A 19164-nucleotide genomic window follows, 5' to 3' on the forward strand; every position below is an offset into this window, starting at 1 on the left:
TCTAAACAATAACATTTCACAATGACTGCCCTCTGTTCTGTACTGTATCTTTCCATTTGTCTCTTATTAGGGAATCACAGTTATACCGAAGGAATTATGGTTCTAATTACTTTCCTCAACCCTGTTCTTTCTAAAAATGCTAATACAAAACATTAATACTGCATATTCTAATTTTTATGAACGAAACAAATGGTTACATGTGTTAAAAATCACTCTATAGTTATGACATTAAATTTTTGGAAAATGGTCACAATAAGTGTAGAATTCTTTAGTGTTTATCACTATCAGGGACGTAGGTCAGTTATTACCAGTGACATACGCGATTACTGTTTATGATAGGTATATTGCGATATCGTTATACCAGACATTACCTAACAACCCGGCAAAAGTTTAACAGACATGTAATATAAAAAGTTATTATATATATATATTAGAAATTTTAGACTTCTGAAGACAATTAGAACGATGTAGTAATGGTCCACTTGATCATTAATGCCAGTATAAAACATATGCATGATTTCAGGAAATTTTCATCCGTTTTGGGGTTTTCAGATAATTTAGAGAGCTTCAACTACGTGATTCAGGAAAAGAAAATAACTAATAGTACAGACATTTTTTTTATTACGGCAAAAGAACCAAAACTCAACTTTGATACAGAGTAATTTACAACTAAGATGGCATCCATTGATTGATCACGTCATTCACTGGTCATCTGAGTCACAGTTCATAGATACTTGTTCAATGTTAACTCCAAAGAAATTAAACATTGTCATTCTCTAGACATTTATGACGGTTAAACAGAACACTATAGGAAGGTGTCATACTTTAGCTTCTAAGCTTTTAACAATTCCTTTCTGCGTCCGTATGTGTTGTCTAATGCAAATGCACATGTGTTGTCTATATCACTTCCACTTGTCTTCCTGACCCTGAAGATAAGCACAGAATCTTGACTAAACGTATCATACGAGGTGTGTTAGAAAAGCAATGAGAGACTGACTTTGTACTAACTAAAGTTCTTGTGTTTTTCAAACAACAATGTTATCCCCTTGTCATAAACTCGTTTGTGCATTATTTTGGCTGTATGCGGCTCAAGCAGTTTAATTCTCTTTTATTTGAAAGGACTGCCGCTCTCAAGCAGACTCCGTTTCTATGTGTGCGTTTTCCCGCTCGGAAGGCGCAGACGACTGGCTTGACCTTGGCCAGTGCTTCTCCAGCCAATCACAGCTCTGTCCGCTCTTACGTCACCCAGCACGAGAAACTCACGCGAACAGCGAGAACCAAAGAGATTTGGCGGTGTGCAACACTATTCGGCGCCAAGGGACTAACAACGCAAAAGCATGATTTTCTAGCTGCGAAACATAATCCAATAACTATGTAATTTATCGTTTTATATTACAATATTTAGAAACCATCGACATGTAATTATAGTTTAATATCCAATACCCATTACTGGAATATGTAAGTATGCTTAATTATTAAAATTTTAAGTCCATTTGTGCGTACTGATTGTGATTTGCGTCATGTCCTCAAGCCTCGTGCTAATCAGTTTATGTGCGTGGTACTGAAAATAATTCTTACCTATTGTTTGTGGTGTTTATTATCTTTCGAAAAATGTGATGCTGAATCTTTGGTGTTTTTCAAGGTTGTATTTAGAATTTTTGCTTATGTGTAGTTGGCGTTGAAAGGAGCTACTACTTATAATAACTTGTTTCATCGTCAACGCTCGCGCAAACGTCCTATTTATGACTATCTAATGTAATGTTTGCTCTATTAGGATTACCATCCTGTGGAGTAAACGTTATACCCTTCAAAGTAGTCCCCTTGGGTAGCTATACACCGGCGGAGTCGTTGTTCCCACTCTTGGTAGCAGCGCTGGAAGTCTTCAACTGGTATAGCTTTTAACTGGTCGGTCACAGTCTTTTCGAATGTTCTCCAGAATTCCAAAATGACGTCCTTTTAGGTCATGTTTCAATCTCGGGAAAAGGAAAAAGTTACAAGGACTCAAATCAGGTGAATAGGGGGGTTGAGGAACAACAGTAATGCGTTTGAGGTCAAAAATTCACTAATGGAAATGGCCGTGTGACATGGGGCATTGTCATAATGAAGCATCCACTTGTCTGCAATGTCTGATCTCACACGAATCACTCTTCCTGAGCCTTTCAAGGACACTTTTATAAAACACTTGGTTGACAGTTATCCTGGTGGAACAAATTCTTTGTGCGCGATACCTTTACTGTCAAATAAAAACAAATCAGCATCGTCTTGATCTTTGATTTGCTCATTTGACATTTCTTCGGCCGAGGAGATGACAGAGTGTGCCACTCTTCGCTTTGCCGCTTTGTTTCAGGATCGTACTCAAATATCCAGGATTCATCACCTGTGATCACACAATTCTTGGTCATTGGCAATCCTCTCAAGAAGATCAACGCACACGTTTTTTCGATTGTTTTTCTGTTCAGTTGTGAGGTTTTTCGGCACCATTTAGGCACAAATTTTTCGCATGTTCAAATCGTCTGTCAAAATTTGATGTACGGTGAAAGTGTTTAAATTTAACTGTTCACTCATCATCCTTATTGTTAAACGACAGTCTGATATCACAAGAGCCCTCACACGTTCAAAGTTTTCGTCAGTTTTTGAAGTTAAAGGTCTCCCTGAGCGAGGTTCACCTTCAACGTGTTCTCGGCCTTTCAAAAATGATTTGTGCCAGCGGAAAACTTGTGCTCTTGATAAGCAATGTTCCCCATAAGATTGTTACAACTTTTCAAAAGTCACACTCGCAGATTTACCAAGTTTAACACAAAACGTTTTTACACAACGTTGCTCTAAATTCCGATGCTCCATTTCTGTAACAAACAACAAAAAAAAAACAACTTCACTGATGGCGCGGTCAAAAATAGTGTGTTAGCTGTGCGGAGTTGTAACTCGGACTGAGGCAGCGGAAGGGATAAACAAACCGGTCTAGCACAGGCCGGTAAACACAACGTTGCCAGTCTCATTACTTTTCTCATACACCTTGTATTGTTTGTATGTTGTTATGGAAAGTGTCAAGATCTTACATTATACATCTTACATTATATCAAGATCTTACATTGGCTTATATATTGCCAATAAAATATCGTTGTTTACTGATTTTTAACACTTTCTACGTTTACAGAATATCTGCTCAATTCGATTTGTTTCAAATTGCATTTCCAAATCAGTTTATCGTAAAATCATTTAACTGACATTTCTTGGCTGATTCATATAGATAAAGGGTGACGAAAACATCGTTCAGAAGTAACATGAATTTATCTAATCTATACAATTAGAGTACAGGGTTTATATAATAATAATAATAATAATAATAATAATAATAATAATAATAATAATAATAATAATAAAACGAAAACTAGTACAATTGTTGATTGGCGAACTTTTATTCTTAACTGGATTCTCTTATGTATGTCCAGAAAGATCATACTATAATGGACATATTTAAAAGATTTGATTCAACTGCTAATAGATTATTAAAAATTTTCACGATCCACCTTCCAATATTAGTAATCTTAATTGATTAGTATTATTACAATGTCACACTATAATTTTTTACTAACTAAGATATCAATGTATTCGAGTTACAGTATACATTAACGTTTGTTGCAATTGAGCAATATTTCTAAAGACGTAGCACTTTTCCAAGGCTGAAAGTAAAACTATAATATTGTTTTTAATTCACAATGTTTAAATCATGAGATCTCGTCTTATAACTGTATGGGATTTTTAAGAACAGTAAATTGACTTTCTTTATCGTTTTCTTTCATAAATAGAAAACATATTCCTTAAATATTATTACACTGTTCTATAATAAAAAGTAGTTTTCTGTGATTCGTTTATACAAATTAAAATATCAATACCAAGTTGCCTAAACGTATTATACATAAGAAATACTTTACCTCCAGAATTAATGGAATTTAACACTGGTTTTCTACATTCAAGATCCACGATATGACTCTTTCTATTCTTCCCCTGAACCTAGAAAAATAAAATTCAAAATATAGAAGAAAAATTCAAGAATCATAAAATGTTTATATTACGTATTTGTTAGTTAGTAGAAAATTGTAATGACGGTCTAATAAAGGATCCATATCAACTAATACAGAAGGTCGTTTCACGTTTATGGCAATGAATTCTAACACTAGGAAGCAGCATGTGTTCACAGTAGATAGCAACTAGAGCTGGTAGCACGAAAGTATTGTATGTTGACATGCAAAGAAGATGGATCATGTGTACATGAGTAGTTACATGGCATCGAAAATCCCAGTCTTTTGGGAAGGGTACTGTAATGTGCCATTACAATCAAATTTTTGTTTGGAGGGATCCAATATTTTTCAAACGTAGCGCGTACTGTATCTTTTTCCCGCACATAATTTTCGATCCATGTAGTAAATTCATTTGTTCTCTACTTACACCAAAATTAATCTGGGAGCTTCGAAAGAATTATATTTCGGGGAGTAATATCTTTATTTATACATTATTCTATTGTAAACCCTGTATATGGGCATTTCAAATGGATGAGTATTGAAATTATACAATTTAATGCTATACGAAAACATAGGTCCGCAATTGTTCAGAAATTCTTGAAATTATCCACCAATCTGATATTTGGCAGAATAATTTAGATCCCCTTCGTTCCTCTAAGATGCCCATATCCTCCCAAAATCCGGTTTCATCCAGTTTTTACTATTTTTTTATTCGTTTTATATTTTCTGCCGCCAAAACTCTTTGTTCTGATTTGAACTGTTTTCGACGCTCTAGTATTAAGGCGCGTTTCTTGTCATTCTCTACCTGGAAACGAATCAGGAATCAGGCAACACCACGTCAGTTTGCTGCAGATATATATATATATATATATATATATATATATATATATATATATGGATTTTTTGACGAAAATGCAGTAGTATAAGGTAAAATCAGTTTTAATTAATAAATAAATCCGTTGGGAGAGTATAGAGTCCCAGAGATATTGAATTTTCATTTTAAAACAGCAACAAACAGTGAGATATGGACTTCAACCCAAGCGACGCCATGTTCGTTAATAGAGATGGACAGGATTCATCGTAGTGTATGATCTTTTTCTTTAAACAGTTTGAAGATTAGTGTTTCCCTTGATAGCTCCCGTTATCCTAAAAATTTTCCTGTTAGCTTGTGATAGGCCTGTCCTAATATAGCTTTTGTCTGTGTATGTAGTAAATGTGATTTTATTTATTGTAACATGGCGGTAGGTATAGATTTCTTCGTGGTTGAATTTATCACTATAATGTCAGTGTAAGTTAGAACAGGGACTGTCCCCCTTATTCCTGAGTTGATCACAGCTTCCAACGATAATGGGCTAAGTCAATAATTCATAAGGGGTCTTGTCCCTTCAGGAAAGGGACCCTTTTCATTAATAGTTTCAATATGTCCCTCTTGGGGCATTAATATAATTCTGTAATTGACAAACCATGATTTAGTTGATAGAAGGGCAACCTGACTCTGACCCTCTCCCCCATTTCTTAGTTCCCGAGCCGGTTTAGAATGGTCAAATCAGTGATTTCTTCAGTGTGCATATAGTGAATTCGTGTGATAATATGGATTAATATGTTTAGTGATGTGTTAGCATGTACAACTTTCTTAGTTGATGTTTGATATGTATTTAGTAGTCGTGGTGTGTGTGTGCATGTAAACTTAATCTATTTAAGGACAGTTGGTTGGTTTGTTCTTGGCGGTTGTGTTATGTTCGAAGTTTCGGGCTGTTGCCCATGCCTTCCATGTGTGGTGTGGCTTGACGTTGGTGTAGCTAACGTATGTGAGCTGAGGGATCGCAACTGTCGCAGATCCCTAGTTCTTCATCGTGGTTGGTGTTCACTCTTGACTTCTTGGCATCCTGTACATGTTTCTCGGTGGTTCTCTCGTCCCCAAGCTGTTGACTGTTGGGTTTTCTGTATTCCGGACGTTCCTCCAAAATTTGGCGGAGTGTTGTTGACGTAGATCCTCTAACATTGGGAGTTCCAGGTCCTCGTGGATTTGGGCAATCCTTGTGTCCCTGGAGTGCCCTGTGATGGTTCGGACTGCGTTGTTTTGGACCACCTGGAGTCGGCGGAGGTATGTGGGGTAGGTGTGTTGCCATGCGGGATGGGCGTACATGAGGATAGGGAGGATACACATCTTGTATGTATGACGTCGTGTTTCTAGGGTTAGCTGTGGGCTGAGGAGAATGGGAAGGAGGTGCTTGAGTCGGATCGTGGCTCGCCTTGCTGTTGCTTCCAGGTGGTCAGCGAAGTTCAAACGTCGGTCCAGGATTACTCCTAAGTATTTAGCCTTCAGTTTTGGAGGAATTGCAGCTCCATGGAGGGTGAAGTGGTAGTCCTTTGCCTTGATATTTTTGGTGAAGTCTACAAGCGCTGTCTTCTCGGTGTTCACCTTGATCTTCCAGTTATTGGTCCAGGTCTCCAGAAGCTCAATGTGGCGTTGGAGATAAAGTTCTGCATATCTGAAGTTGCGGTGGCTGGCGAAGATCGCCGTGTCATCCGCAAATGTGGCGGTGGTTGTGGTTCTGGTTGTGGGTAGATCTGCGGTGTAGATATTATAGAGTATCGGGGACAGGCAGGATCCCTGGGGTACTCCGGCTCTGATTCTCCGTAGTCCAGTTAGGTGTTGTGCATGGGAGACTCGGAAGGTCCTGTCGGTTAAGTAGCTCTCTATTGTTTTGAGTTGGTACAGTGGGAGTTGTGCCTGGTAGAGCTTGTGGAGCAAACCTTCATGCCACACCTTGTCAAAGGCCTTTCCTATGTCTAGGAAGAGTTCCAAGGTGTGGCCTTTTTCGTTAAATTGGTATGTGATCTGCTCCGTTACTCTGACCAACTGCATTGTCGTTCCATGGCCTGGACGGAAGCCGTATTGATGATCAGGTAGGATGTTGGCACCATCAATGTTCCTCATCAGTCTTCGGTGTAGCACACGCTCTACTACTTTGCTCGTATGGCTGAGCAGACTGATTGGTCTGTAATTCTTTAGATCAGTCCTGGTGGCGTTTGGCTTAGGAATGAGTATTACTCGAGCTTCCTTCCAGACTGGGGGAAAGTATCCCATGCTGAAGATTGCGTTCGTCAGTCTGCTGAGGAGTACCACCACTTTCCTTGGCGCGTTCTTCAGAGCTAGCGGTGGGATCCTGTCTGGGCCCGCTGCTTTGTTCGGGTTGAGCTTCTGGATGACCTTCCTGATTTCCCTGGGTGTGACTCGGTCTTCCACCGGAAGGAGTGATGGTTGTTGTCGTATCTGCTGGAGGCTGTGTCGGACTTCTTCCTGGATGTGTGGTTGGATCGGTGTGTTGTTTTCTGTGAAGACTTCCTCCAGGTAGTCAGCGTGCAAGTTGGCTTGATCTTCTGGGGTGTACGCTAGTCCATGCGGCCCCCGTATTGGTTGCAGCTTGGGTGGTGCGGTCGTCTTGGATAGAGAACGGAGTAGGCGCCAGAAGTCGCGTGACGGTGCTTCAAGGTCTTGGAGTCGTTGGTTCCATTGTTGCAGTCGGAGCCTGAGGAGCCTCTTCTTCACTCTAGCTGTAAGAGCATTCCATAGTGTTTTATACCTTGGGTGGCGGGTGGTTTGCCACTTCTTCCTCGCCCATCTCTTTAGGTGGATAAGTACCGTCGTTCGAAGATCTGGCTTCTGCTGTGTCGGTGGTTGCACTCGATTTGTTGTTGTTGCCAACCTGTATGCTGACTGCATGGAAGCAGTGAGTGATGCTACGGCTTCGTCGAGGTCTTCAGGTGTGTTCAATGGTAGTCTTGGGTCCACCATGGCTGCCAGACTTCTTGTGTACTCGTCCCAGTTGGTGTTGCGGATTGGAGGCAAGTCTGCTCGTGACACATGGGTGCGCACTGTGATTGTGTACACCACTGGAATGTGATCCGACTGCAATGCTGTCACCGCGTGGGGGCCGTCCGTTATTGTTGTATTCGCTGACAGGATCATATCCAGCACGTCGGGGTTGCCTCCATTCCGAGGGAAGTGGGTTGGATCTGGCGGTGCTGTTGCCAAGAAGTCGAGATGTCGGAGGGCTCGGTAGAGCGCTCTTCCATTGGTGTTGGAGACTCTGGAATTCCAAGCGGGATGCTTGCAATTCAGGTCTCCTCCCAACACTACCCGTTGTCCTAACTGCCGTAGCTGGTGCAGATCTGGTGCATGGAGCCGTGCGTCTGGCTTCTTATACACTGAGATCATATGGAGTGGGCCGTCCGGGGAATGGATGAGGACACCAGTTGCTTCGATACACTGGAGGGCTGGAAGTTGTATCAAATCGTGTGGAATTTGCTGCTTAATTAGGACTTCTGTGCCGCCCCTTGGTCCTTGCCTGTCAGTCCTGTACAACGTGTAGTTCCTTATTTTGAAGGGTGTTGGTTCGTGGAGGTGGGTCTCGCTGAGGAGCACAACGTCGATCCCCTCCCGGGTGAGGAAGTCGGTGAGTTCTTCTTTACTGTCTTTAATGCCTGCAGCGTTCCAGCTCGCTACACGTAGATGCCTGGTAATATGGTGTTTAGGCCGAGCCATCATCAACGAGTGTTGCAAAGACTTCCAGGAGTGTCGTCATTTTAACTATTGGATCTGTTTCGGTGGAGATTTTCTGTAGTCCTGACTTTAGTTTCGTGAGGAATGACTTGATGTTCAGTCCGTGGAAGAGCTGCATGACTTCCTTGATGGTGGAGGCCAAGGATGGTTCACTGCTGGTCGTATCGGTCGTTGCGTTAGACTGTGCTGTCGTGGTGTCAGTGGTGCGTTCGCTGGCTGCGGGCTTGGTTCCCTTGGGAGGGTCAGCTCTATCTCTGGGTTCTTGGGCGTTGGTTGATCTGGATTTCTCTGCAGGTGTTTCTTGTGTCTTGCTGCTGCCTGGTTGTGGGGGAGCTATTGGTGGGGGGTGGGATCCCCGGGCGGCTGTTTCTTGGGTGGTTGACTGGCCCTCTTCTGGTTGGTGCGCTGGTTGGAGATTGCGTTGCTTGGGTTGCTTTCCCGTGCTTTGGCGGCCTTGAGGTATGCGCATCCCTGGTAGTTGGCGGGGTGTTCCCCTCCACAGTTTGCGCAAGTGGCTGGTGTGTCTCTGTTGGTCTTTGGACACTCTCTTGTGTGGTGTGGGCCTCCGCATGCTCATCGATTATTCATCTCCTTTGGTCCGTTGTAATAAGTACATTGATTCATAATGAAAATTCATAGTAATTACGTACCGTAACTACATTTTATATTGCTTATGGCTAACGATAACAGAGTACAAAGAGTATTTAATTGTGCACAGTTTGTTTTCGTACTACTAATGCCATCTCGTGTCGGGGTGAGAACTATTCACCGCTAGGTTTTTGTTAATCCGAGACTTAACCATCTAGTCCGCCCGAAAATTACCCTTATTTTGTAATTATTGGTGCTTAAATATTACTTCTGGTCCATATGAATTAATTCTGGTCCATAAATATGTAGACAAATTACATTAAAATTCGGTATCTGAAAAGCACAATCATTTATATAGTCCAGTAATCGAATTATTAATAACAGTAAACTTTGCTTTTTCCCTTAATCTGAAGTTTGTCTATATGGCTTTATTTTGTTGTCTGGCTGCAGTTTCAAATTCTCTCTCTCCGTTGCTTTCTATGAACGATTGCATTGTTGACATTTTCTGAAAATATAATTGCATGTAGTTAATGATATTGAATTTTCGTTGCTTACGAAATAATTTGAAGCCGCAAAGTGAAATATACTGTAATTTGTTTTGAAAGAATCTAATGTCAGTTCATACAAAATCACGCGTATTGATTAGTGTACTATAATAATTTGTTGATTTTAATGTATAACAAGACTGCTTTGTACAGTCTTGGGCGTAATTGTAGAGTATAGGGTGTCTGAAAATAAATCTACGTCATAGGAAAATGAATAAATATATACGTGAGTAATGATAATATTAATGATATATATTAATGATATATATATATATATATATATATATATATATATATATATATATATATATATATAGTGAGAGTGAATAAATAGCACACCCATGCATATGTGCCCAGTTGTAAATTTTATTACGAGGTATTGATTGTATTTGTATAATAATAAATATATTATAAATATATTAGTACATTAATCATTACGTTAGAATATTGTGTGAGGAGAGTATGTCATGGAAAAATGATAGATTGTATTTTCACTTTGTGGCTTGACCTTAATAGTAAACGGACATACTAACTGATCATCCAGCCTGACGATACGAATAGTGATCATATAGCAAATGATTCCGGATATTTTTTCAGTTAATCACAGAACCGAATAGCTGTTTGCAAAATTGGTACAATTCAAATATACGCGTTCAGGTTACATTTGCAATACTACTTTGCAACTCTAATTTTTTTCCACGTCACCTGATTAAGCGAAGTTCGTTGCTGTTCGTAGAGGTGGCAGAGTGGATAGGGTTGAATAATATAGAAAATTTATTACAGCAGACTCTCCGTAACAGGGCGTCCAAAATCCCCTATGTCCATGAATTTTCATTTATTCTACTTCTAGTAGATATAGTGTTCTGAAATAGTTGACGCCTCCGCCTTGCGGATTTGGTAGCTACTAGTAAGATTTGGCAGACAACTTACTAGTACAAAATTTATTTTATTTTTTTATTTTTTTTTGGCAAATCCCTGTTAGGATTTCTTCTGTTTTATTGACTTTAGTCTAGTTTTCCATACTTTACTCGTAACTCTTATGTTTCTGAGGGGTCGGATATTTTTTTTTTTTTGAAATTCTAAATTAAGAGACTACACCAACCTTCCGGCCGTAATCTGAGTGAATTGGTACCGGAAACGGTTAATAGTCAATCATTAAACAAGGCTTATTCCTTGTGAGATGGTTTCCTAGAAGGCACGGACTTGTACTTAGGCACTCAGAGAGCCCGTTGGGCCACGCATTTTTGTAAGCCACCTGTTCCGGCACATATGAAAGTATATTTTGCTGTGGATTGTTGTATGTCAAAATTCGAACACTTATCTTTGTAGTTTTAGTGTCCTAGCTTATTGGACATAGGGGATTTAACTGCGCATTTGGCCCGCCGCTTTTTCTTTCTCTTCTCTACCTATCCCTGTATTCTCTTCTTCAATAATTATTTTTTTAATTTTTCAACCTTCCGCCCCAAGCTTTGAACTCGACATATATCAACCATTTAACATATCTTTTGAACCTGAATTATCAACTGAGATGTTGCGAGACACGATTAGTGGAGGTATTTGTCGATGTGGAATATTATGGAAACTTTTTCCATCATATTTTGACTCACTGCAATAGCGAGTGATAGTTCAGCATACGATTAAATTTTACTTTCTTTAAATCATTATCCATTTGGAATTCTCCGTTGAATTATCAGTTATTTCTATTTTTGTTTCCATTGGTAACCTTAAACTTGAATGTTGTTGTAGTTGTTTGGGCCCAAAAGTAGTATTAACATTTTAGAATCATATTTATACATATCCTGTGTTTACGTGCCTGCTATGCGAATTAAATGTCTATTAGTCTAAATAGAATGCTTGAGAATATTAATTTTATCATTATGTGCGTTCACTTAGTTAAACTTGTGATATATTCGGATTTTCTTATGTTGCAACCTAAAAATTTAATTTGTCGGGATTATTAATTTGAAAGTTTAAATAATTAATTAGTATATGTATATTAAGATGTAAATATGTGTGGAATATAAATATGATATTAAAATAAAAAGTATAATGGTGAATTGAGTAAATAAATATATGTAAAGGGTCTTTGTACCTACCCCAAAGGGTTCTTGGTTGCCATAGTTCCTAAATATCCGATAAATGTAAAATGTAAATGTTAGAAAATACCGCCGCATGTTAGATATTCGCTCTAATCTTTGTAATATTATTAAGTAACATATGTAACAGCTAACATCGTCTGTATTACATTAATTGCATGTAGCATGGGATTAAGGCAGGTCATCGTAATCCTACTGTATTATTAAATCTACCTTCAAATTATTAAACTGAAATCCTCCTGTAGAATTACATTTCGATTCCTTCCCTTCCATGGAATCCTCAAACTTGACCAGTGTTTCCACCTCAGTAGTCGTGTTCTCAATACAAACAAAAATCCTTCTGGACTTGGAAAATTCTCGTTTCTTTATACATTGTCTGAATCTAATGATAAATGTGTGCACCTGGTAATACAAGGTGATATTGACCGAAAGATAGTCAGTGAATGGGATAGTAAATGGAATGACCGAATAAGTAACATAGTCACCGTGATATTAGTGACAAAACTTTGCTCTCTTAATCCAGAAATGGGAAAAATGTGTCGATAAATACTTCTACGAACCGAATATATGTCGGTTACGATTAATAAATACAGCCTCATGTGTGAATCTTAAAATGAAATGAAGTTAAATGCATGGACACCAGAAAGGGTGCTTTAAGAATATGTGAAATTATTGCTCGTTTAAAGGTACGGGAGAGGACTCGTAGAATTAATTAAAATTCTTTATATATGAGATAGACACATTATAACCCTCCTTTCAAGTTTTTTTTTTTCTTTACTCAGAAAATTGTAGAATGTAACGATATTTACGGACTTATATCATATTTTACCAGCAGTTAATTTTGTTTATATATATATATATATATTATTACATTGCTGATGTTCAATTTCATATGTGGATTGATACATTTATACGTATACTTATTGCATGTTCACAAAATTCTGTGTTTAATTTCTCAGTAGATGTAATAAATGTTCACCAAATTGTAGTTAGATGGTTTCTTTTAAAACTATTTTCACCCGTATCGATACGCTGTCCTGTATGTATGTGAGTGTGCGTGAATGAATTACAAACTTAGTTGTAAGTGGTAGCATTTAATATTGATTTACTATGATAGTGTTTATAATAAGTGTGTAATAGCATGTTATATGTATTAGGGTATGATGGAAGTTCTGAAAGATAACCAATCCTAAATTAGTCTAAATCGGCTCTGGGAGAAAACTCAAAATAACAGGGTGAGCCTGAATAACGACAGTCTTTTTAGAAATCTCAAAACTTCTATTTGTGGAAAATATATACATTACTTTAATTTTTTTTTTCTTGGCTGATTCAAATGTGTTCGATCTCCATTATGAATATTCAGATACTGGATACAGGCTATTTAACATGTCGAAATAATAGACAACCAATTAATTTAAAACTACTCGTCATCTGGGCTGGGTTGGGGTAACTCTCACTTGTGTAGTTGCCTGGATCCAGGTCGGGGTAGTATGAGGTAACGTGTCTCATCGGAATCATTTCAGAATTGATCCTCAAGTAATAACCTTCGAATATGAATCACCTTTTTAATCACTATTCAAGTTTCTTTACCATACTTCCATAATTATCCGATAATCCCTTATCTCTAGTTCATTTTTCATTTCTCCTTTTCCTTTTCCCCTTTTCCTCCTTTCCCCTACCTTCTCCTCTTTCTCAATCTTTCTTTTCCTCTTTCTAATAAAACTGAAGAGGGGTCGTGACTGGGAGTTGACGCTATAGACACGGTCATTAAATTGCTTTGATGTTTCCTCTTCGGAAGTCCGATATGAATTAGTTAATCCTAAAACATACATACGAAGTAAGAATTCCAAAATTCATTTATTATTTTTTTTATTTCATATTTGGCTAAATTATCAAAATTAAAAGATTTCAGTTCAAGTCAGCGACTAAATTTCCCAATGCACGATGACAATAGCTCTTCAGTACATATGTGCCCTCTCCAACATTGATTATAGTATAGCCAGTAATTAAACAGTACAAGACGGAAGTCTTCCATGGTCAAAAAAGGTCATCAACGCAGTGTTTTATCGCAGAAAAGCGTGCACCGTACTTGTTGATGGAACCAGTCAAAGTAGGCCTCAAACATATCGGAAGTCTAAGCGTCTCCCCGCTCTTGTGCGGAAAGTGAGTTCTCTGGTGCGACGTGAAAACCCGGTAATATAAAGAGCGATTGCACAAGCTGTGGAAGTTAGCCCGCAACTGTAAATCGCATTATAGGCTACGTTTTACAACTCGTGCGGAAGCACAAGACTTAAGATCATAAGCTGCCTGCTTCACATGTTCAGGAGAGGAAGACCAACAGCCGAAAGCTCTACAAACGCCATCTGGTTGGTGACCTCTGAAAGTATATAGTGTTACTGGGTGAAGCATGGGTGTATCTGTCGGGATGTGACTGAAAAAAGGGCCATCTACTTCGTCCATGTGATTCCAGAGATCGATCTGACTCGGAACGTGAATCTGGTGAAAGTTTTCCACGTGAGTTCATGGTTGTTGATGGTTATTGCTATAATGGCAAACTTCCATTGCGCAGAGTGGACAAAAAGTCTAAAATCAATGCTACCTATTGCCAGAAAAACATTTTGGAGCCAACCTACAGACATGATATTCCTTCTCTCTATGGCAGCGACACATCTCGTGTTGTCATCCAGTCATACGGCAAAGTCCACGCAGACATGGATCGGATGGCACGTGAAACGAGCATTCATGCAATAGCCTTTACAGACATCCCTGTTAAATCCCCCGATACGTCTCCCATGGATTTTTGTGAGTTTCTGTTTTGGAAATGGACCTTGGGAAGCAGGCGTCCCGCAGAATTGAGGGTCTTTGGAAAACATGTTAGGAGGAATAGGATCGCATGGACCAAAGTGTTCTTCAACGCAGTCTCCTGTAATGGAAACTACGCTGCAAGGCCATTGATGCAAGACAGGGGTATCACGTGAAACAATCGCTGGGACGTCACGGTAAGGGTTGATGAGCTGATTAGGGAAGATAGGCATATCACTGTGAATGAAATCGCTGCAAAACTTGGTGTTGGACATAGTGCAGTGCAAGAAATGATCCACAGCTTAGGTTATCGGAAGATTTGTGCAAATTGGGTCTCCGGTTTATTAACCGATGACCACAAACGTCACAGACTAACCATTGCCCAAACCCTTCTTCAGAGATTTCGACATGAAGGTGTTGACTTTTTGACGAGTATTGTGACTGTAGAAGAAAGCTGGTTCCATTATTATGAACTTGAAACGAAACGACAGAGTATGAAATGACACTACTTGAATTCGCCACCGAAGAAAGCGAAGACAGTGCAATCGGTAGGAAAAGTTATGGGGAGCGTCTTCTGGGATGCACAGGGTTGCATTCTGGTTGACTTTCTTGAGCCTGGACAAACCATAAGTTCTGCCCGCTACATCCAGACACTTTTGAAGCTCCGTCGTGCCTCATGGAGCAGATCAGGAGATTTGGGAGGGAAACACTTCTACATCCTCCCTACAGCCCCGATATGGCACCACCACCCCACCCCCACTCCCGCGACTACTATCTTTTCGGTTTTGTGAAGGAACAGATGCAAGATCATCGCTACGAGACACTGGAGGATATTCGGCAAGAAGTACGTCAATGTCTACGGGCAGAGGGATTGGAATTCTATCGCAAAGGTATTTTCAAACTTGCAGAACGATGGGAAAATTGTGTGGGAAAAAGAGAGAGAGGCTATGTGAAAAAGTGAAAGAAAGGTCTGTAGATTGAGATAATATATTTGGTTTCATTACGGTTGTGAAAAAATGCCCCTCGTAGCAGTATTCCAACTTTTAATCCAATGCTCGATTCGAAATTCATTTAGTTTGAACCCCACATTAAGACGCGTTCGTATCTTAACTAGCTTTAATACGAAAACGAAGGTTAAACTCCAATACAATCAACTAATCAACAAAGACAAGGAAATAAGTGGGTCACATCATGAAGAAGTCAAAGACCAATGATGAATACATTTCAGTAATCACAAGTTGCAGCACGTAGATAACATGTAAAGCAACATGTTTCTGTATGAATTCTTCTATATGATTGCATCTAGTATATGATTGCATCAGAACTTTTTTCAGAATGTCACAACTAGTTTTTCATCTTTTGAATGAGTTAGTATTAATTTTAGTCTGTCCTTTATCCTACTTATAAAACAAGAATACTGAATACTAACCTTATTTGGTGTCAATGAATTTTGTTTTATAAGTTGAACAGCTTGTTTTTGTTCACTATTATTTCCTGAAAGGAACCTTTTAGACTTTCTTCTACCTTTGAAGGTGTTAAATTTAGGATGCAAACTGCTTTCCCGAGAATTATTTTTCTCTTCAATATAACTCTCAGATTCTGAGTGCCAATCCTGAATAAATTCTAAAATTTCATCCATCCCATTATTATTATTTCCTACACTGGTCACTTTCTCATCATCAGATAAACCTGCAATAACAGAACATGTGTTTAATCTTTGATTCCTAAATCTCTGGTGAAAAACTAAAGAACAAATGTACATACCTAACACTGCTAAAGTTACAGCATGTAACATATACAAGAAAAATAATATTGTTGTAAAAACAATTGAAGTAAACATATTTGGTACAAATTTTATTTCTTAGTTTAGCATTCCACGATAATGCACTGAGGCAAAGGAAGATGATGATGAGATGGCTAATAATGGAGAGTGACGAAAGTGGGAGAAAATGGGAGAATTCTGACAAAACGCACGCACATACGATGTTTGTCCACCATGAAATCTACTTGGCGGTAGCTGGAATTGGCACAAATACTAAATCAGCAATGATATAGTGAATGAAAATTCCAATTTCTATTTCAACTACTTTCCTCTACCATAGATATTATCATTCGTATACAGGAAAGTTCATGAACTCATATGAACCGGACTTATTACATTGTCTCCCACTCTTCATTTACAAACACTAATTTTCCTTTATTTTTCTTAGCTTCTTTAAGTAGCAAAAATGACGTACAGAAAGATAAAAAGAATATTTAAAAAAATAAAAGAAGGATGTAAATATTGAGCTCTCGAAGTCAATTTTCGGAATATCTTAGTATTGAACCCATAGTGATAGTACTTAGAAAAGTGAAACTCGGGTATCTTGGTCTCAAAGAAATGCAAAATATTGTAAGACGATAAAAAAAAGGTAAAAAAAAAAAATTTAATACACAAAGAGTGAAAAGGAGACCGACTGGACCAAGACTCGAACCCGGGACCTCCGGCATATCATACCGATGCGTTAACCACTAAGTAACTCAGTCCTCCTTCCAGAATAGCCACTCACTCTTCAACTCTCGAGGTTGGTGCTCTCATCTCGGATCATGTGAGTTGTACCACAGACCCACGCTGTGATTGCAAAATCCTGTGTCCATATACCGAGCACATTATAACGGTTATTTCACGTACATACTAATAAAAGAAGGAAACAACCAATTTTTTTTTCACACATTAGATCTTCTATAGGTGCGAATGCTACTATAACTAGTGGTAGACACAAAAACCGGTTTTCCGGTTTTCTCCAAAACCGGTTCGGTTTTTCATCGGGTCCAGTTTCGGTTTTCTTTAAAACCGGTTCTAGTTTTTTTCCAAAATTGGTTTTATTTCTGACCAGACTAGTGTTTCGTTGTTCTCCAGAAACCGATTCCGTTTCAACAGAAAGTTTTATATGTTTTCCAAAAGTTTCGGTGAAAACCGAACCGGTTTTGAAGAAAACCGAAACCGGTTTCAGTGACAAAAGAACAGATTTATGGAGCAAACCAAAACAGGTTTCGGTGAAAAAGCAAACCGGCTTTTAGAGAAATCCGAAACCGGTTTTGGTGAAAACCGAAATGTCGGCCGGTTTTGCCGATCCCTAAGTATAACACACAGAGTGAAAAAGTGACCGACTGGATATATATATGTACTAATGAAAGAAGGAAACAACATATTTTTTTTTCACACACCAGATCCTCTATAGTACGAATTCTGTAACACAAAAAGATCCCTTGTAAAAAAAAAAAAAAAAAAGTTGTTTTCTTCTTTCATTAGTATATATAAAAAATTTTCATTGCTAATCCATGTTTTGAGGTATGAATATCCTCAAAATCGAAAATAACTATTTTTAAACATGTTTACGAGGTACAATAAGGTTAGGATTTCATTGTTTCAAAGGAAGAAACCTGATGTTTTAGCCATTTTGTACGCGTGGATTTTAAACTAAAATTAATAACATAGACATATGTAACTGATATGCTCAAAAAAGGCCATTCTTAAAGAATTTCCGTTGACTATAATGGTCATAAGGTCCTAAACCTGGATTGTATTCTGTACGAAATGAACAAAATCGGGAAAATACTAGCAAAATACGAAATTAGCAAGGTACCTCTCATTTTCTAAAGGGTTATGTAACCACAATGAAATTTGCATATGCAGAATAAAAAGAAGCATTAAAACTAGGATCAACGAGCATAGTAGGGATACTAAAAATAACACTTATTCCCAGTTTATCTGAACACCTGCAGAAATCTAACCACGAGAATCATGTCACAAATCAAAGAAATTTTTCCAAACATTCGATTTAATCGAAAAACGATAAACTGAAGTACAATGTAAATATTGAATTCCTGAAGTAAATGAATTGAAAGTGGAAATGAGCAGATTATACGAAGCTTATAGTTCTTATACATGGTAACTTTTCTACTTCTGGAAGAAACGAAGGAAATGTTAAAGTTGTATCTTTTAGAAAATCTAGGTAACCTGGGTAAAGTGGGACTAGTAACTAGTTTTTGGTGCAAGAAAACGTTTCACCATGTGTAACATTACGGCTTAACATTTCAATGCATATATTTGCATAGATCGCTGAGTATATGTTTAATTAAATGCAAGCAGACAGGAAACCATGAAAGTTGCAAATGGTTATTCTCACTCGCTTTTCCGTACAATCACTTTTCATTTTCTTTAAAATGAACTGCCAAAGACCCACTTTTGAAGTTTTTTCTTTTTCTTTTTTTTTAAAGTAACAAAAACTCTTTTACAACTGGAATTTTATTGGCTTCTAAAAAGTTGCGTGTATTAGGCTGGAAGTGAAAGAAGGGAAACTAATAGCTTTTGAGTAGTGTAATACAGAGAGGGTGGCGGAGGGGAAGCGGTGAAAATGATTAGAAAAAAAACTTAATTGAAAGGCTGTAAAGAAGAAACCAGCATCTGCACTATTTTACGGTGGGGGGAATATAGGAAAAATTACTAAGAAAAGGCCAGCATCTTTAGCATTTTACGGGGTTAAACAAAGTGAGAAAAAAATCAG

The 19164-nt window shown here is 38.3% G+C and overlaps 1 protein-coding gene across 5 annotated transcripts in view; it reads right to left on the minus strand.

Annotated features, from left to right (window-relative positions):
* The window catches only part of LOC145685873 (uncharacterized), a 167784-nt gene that overhangs the window by 60485 nt on the left and 88135 nt on the right, over positions 1-19164 (minus strand). For all 5 annotated transcript variants that reach the window (XM_081758538.1, XM_081758537.1, XM_081758539.1 and 2 more), the window contains exons 11-12: positions 16047-16306; positions 3933-4011 (exon numbers count right to left, since the gene is read on the minus strand). In XM_081758538.1, the coding sequence (XP_081614664.1) occupies positions 3933-4011; positions 16047-16306 (339 nt within the window). The remainder of the gene's footprint in view (positions 1-3932; positions 4012-16046; positions 16307-19164) is intronic.

This window comes from Thermobia domestica, chromosome 5 (genome assembly GCF_964235325.1).
Source record: "Thermobia domestica chromosome 5, izTheDome1.hap1.1, whole genome shotgun sequence".
NCBI lineage: Eukaryota > Metazoa > Arthropoda > Insecta > Zygentoma > Lepismatidae > Thermobia > Thermobia domestica.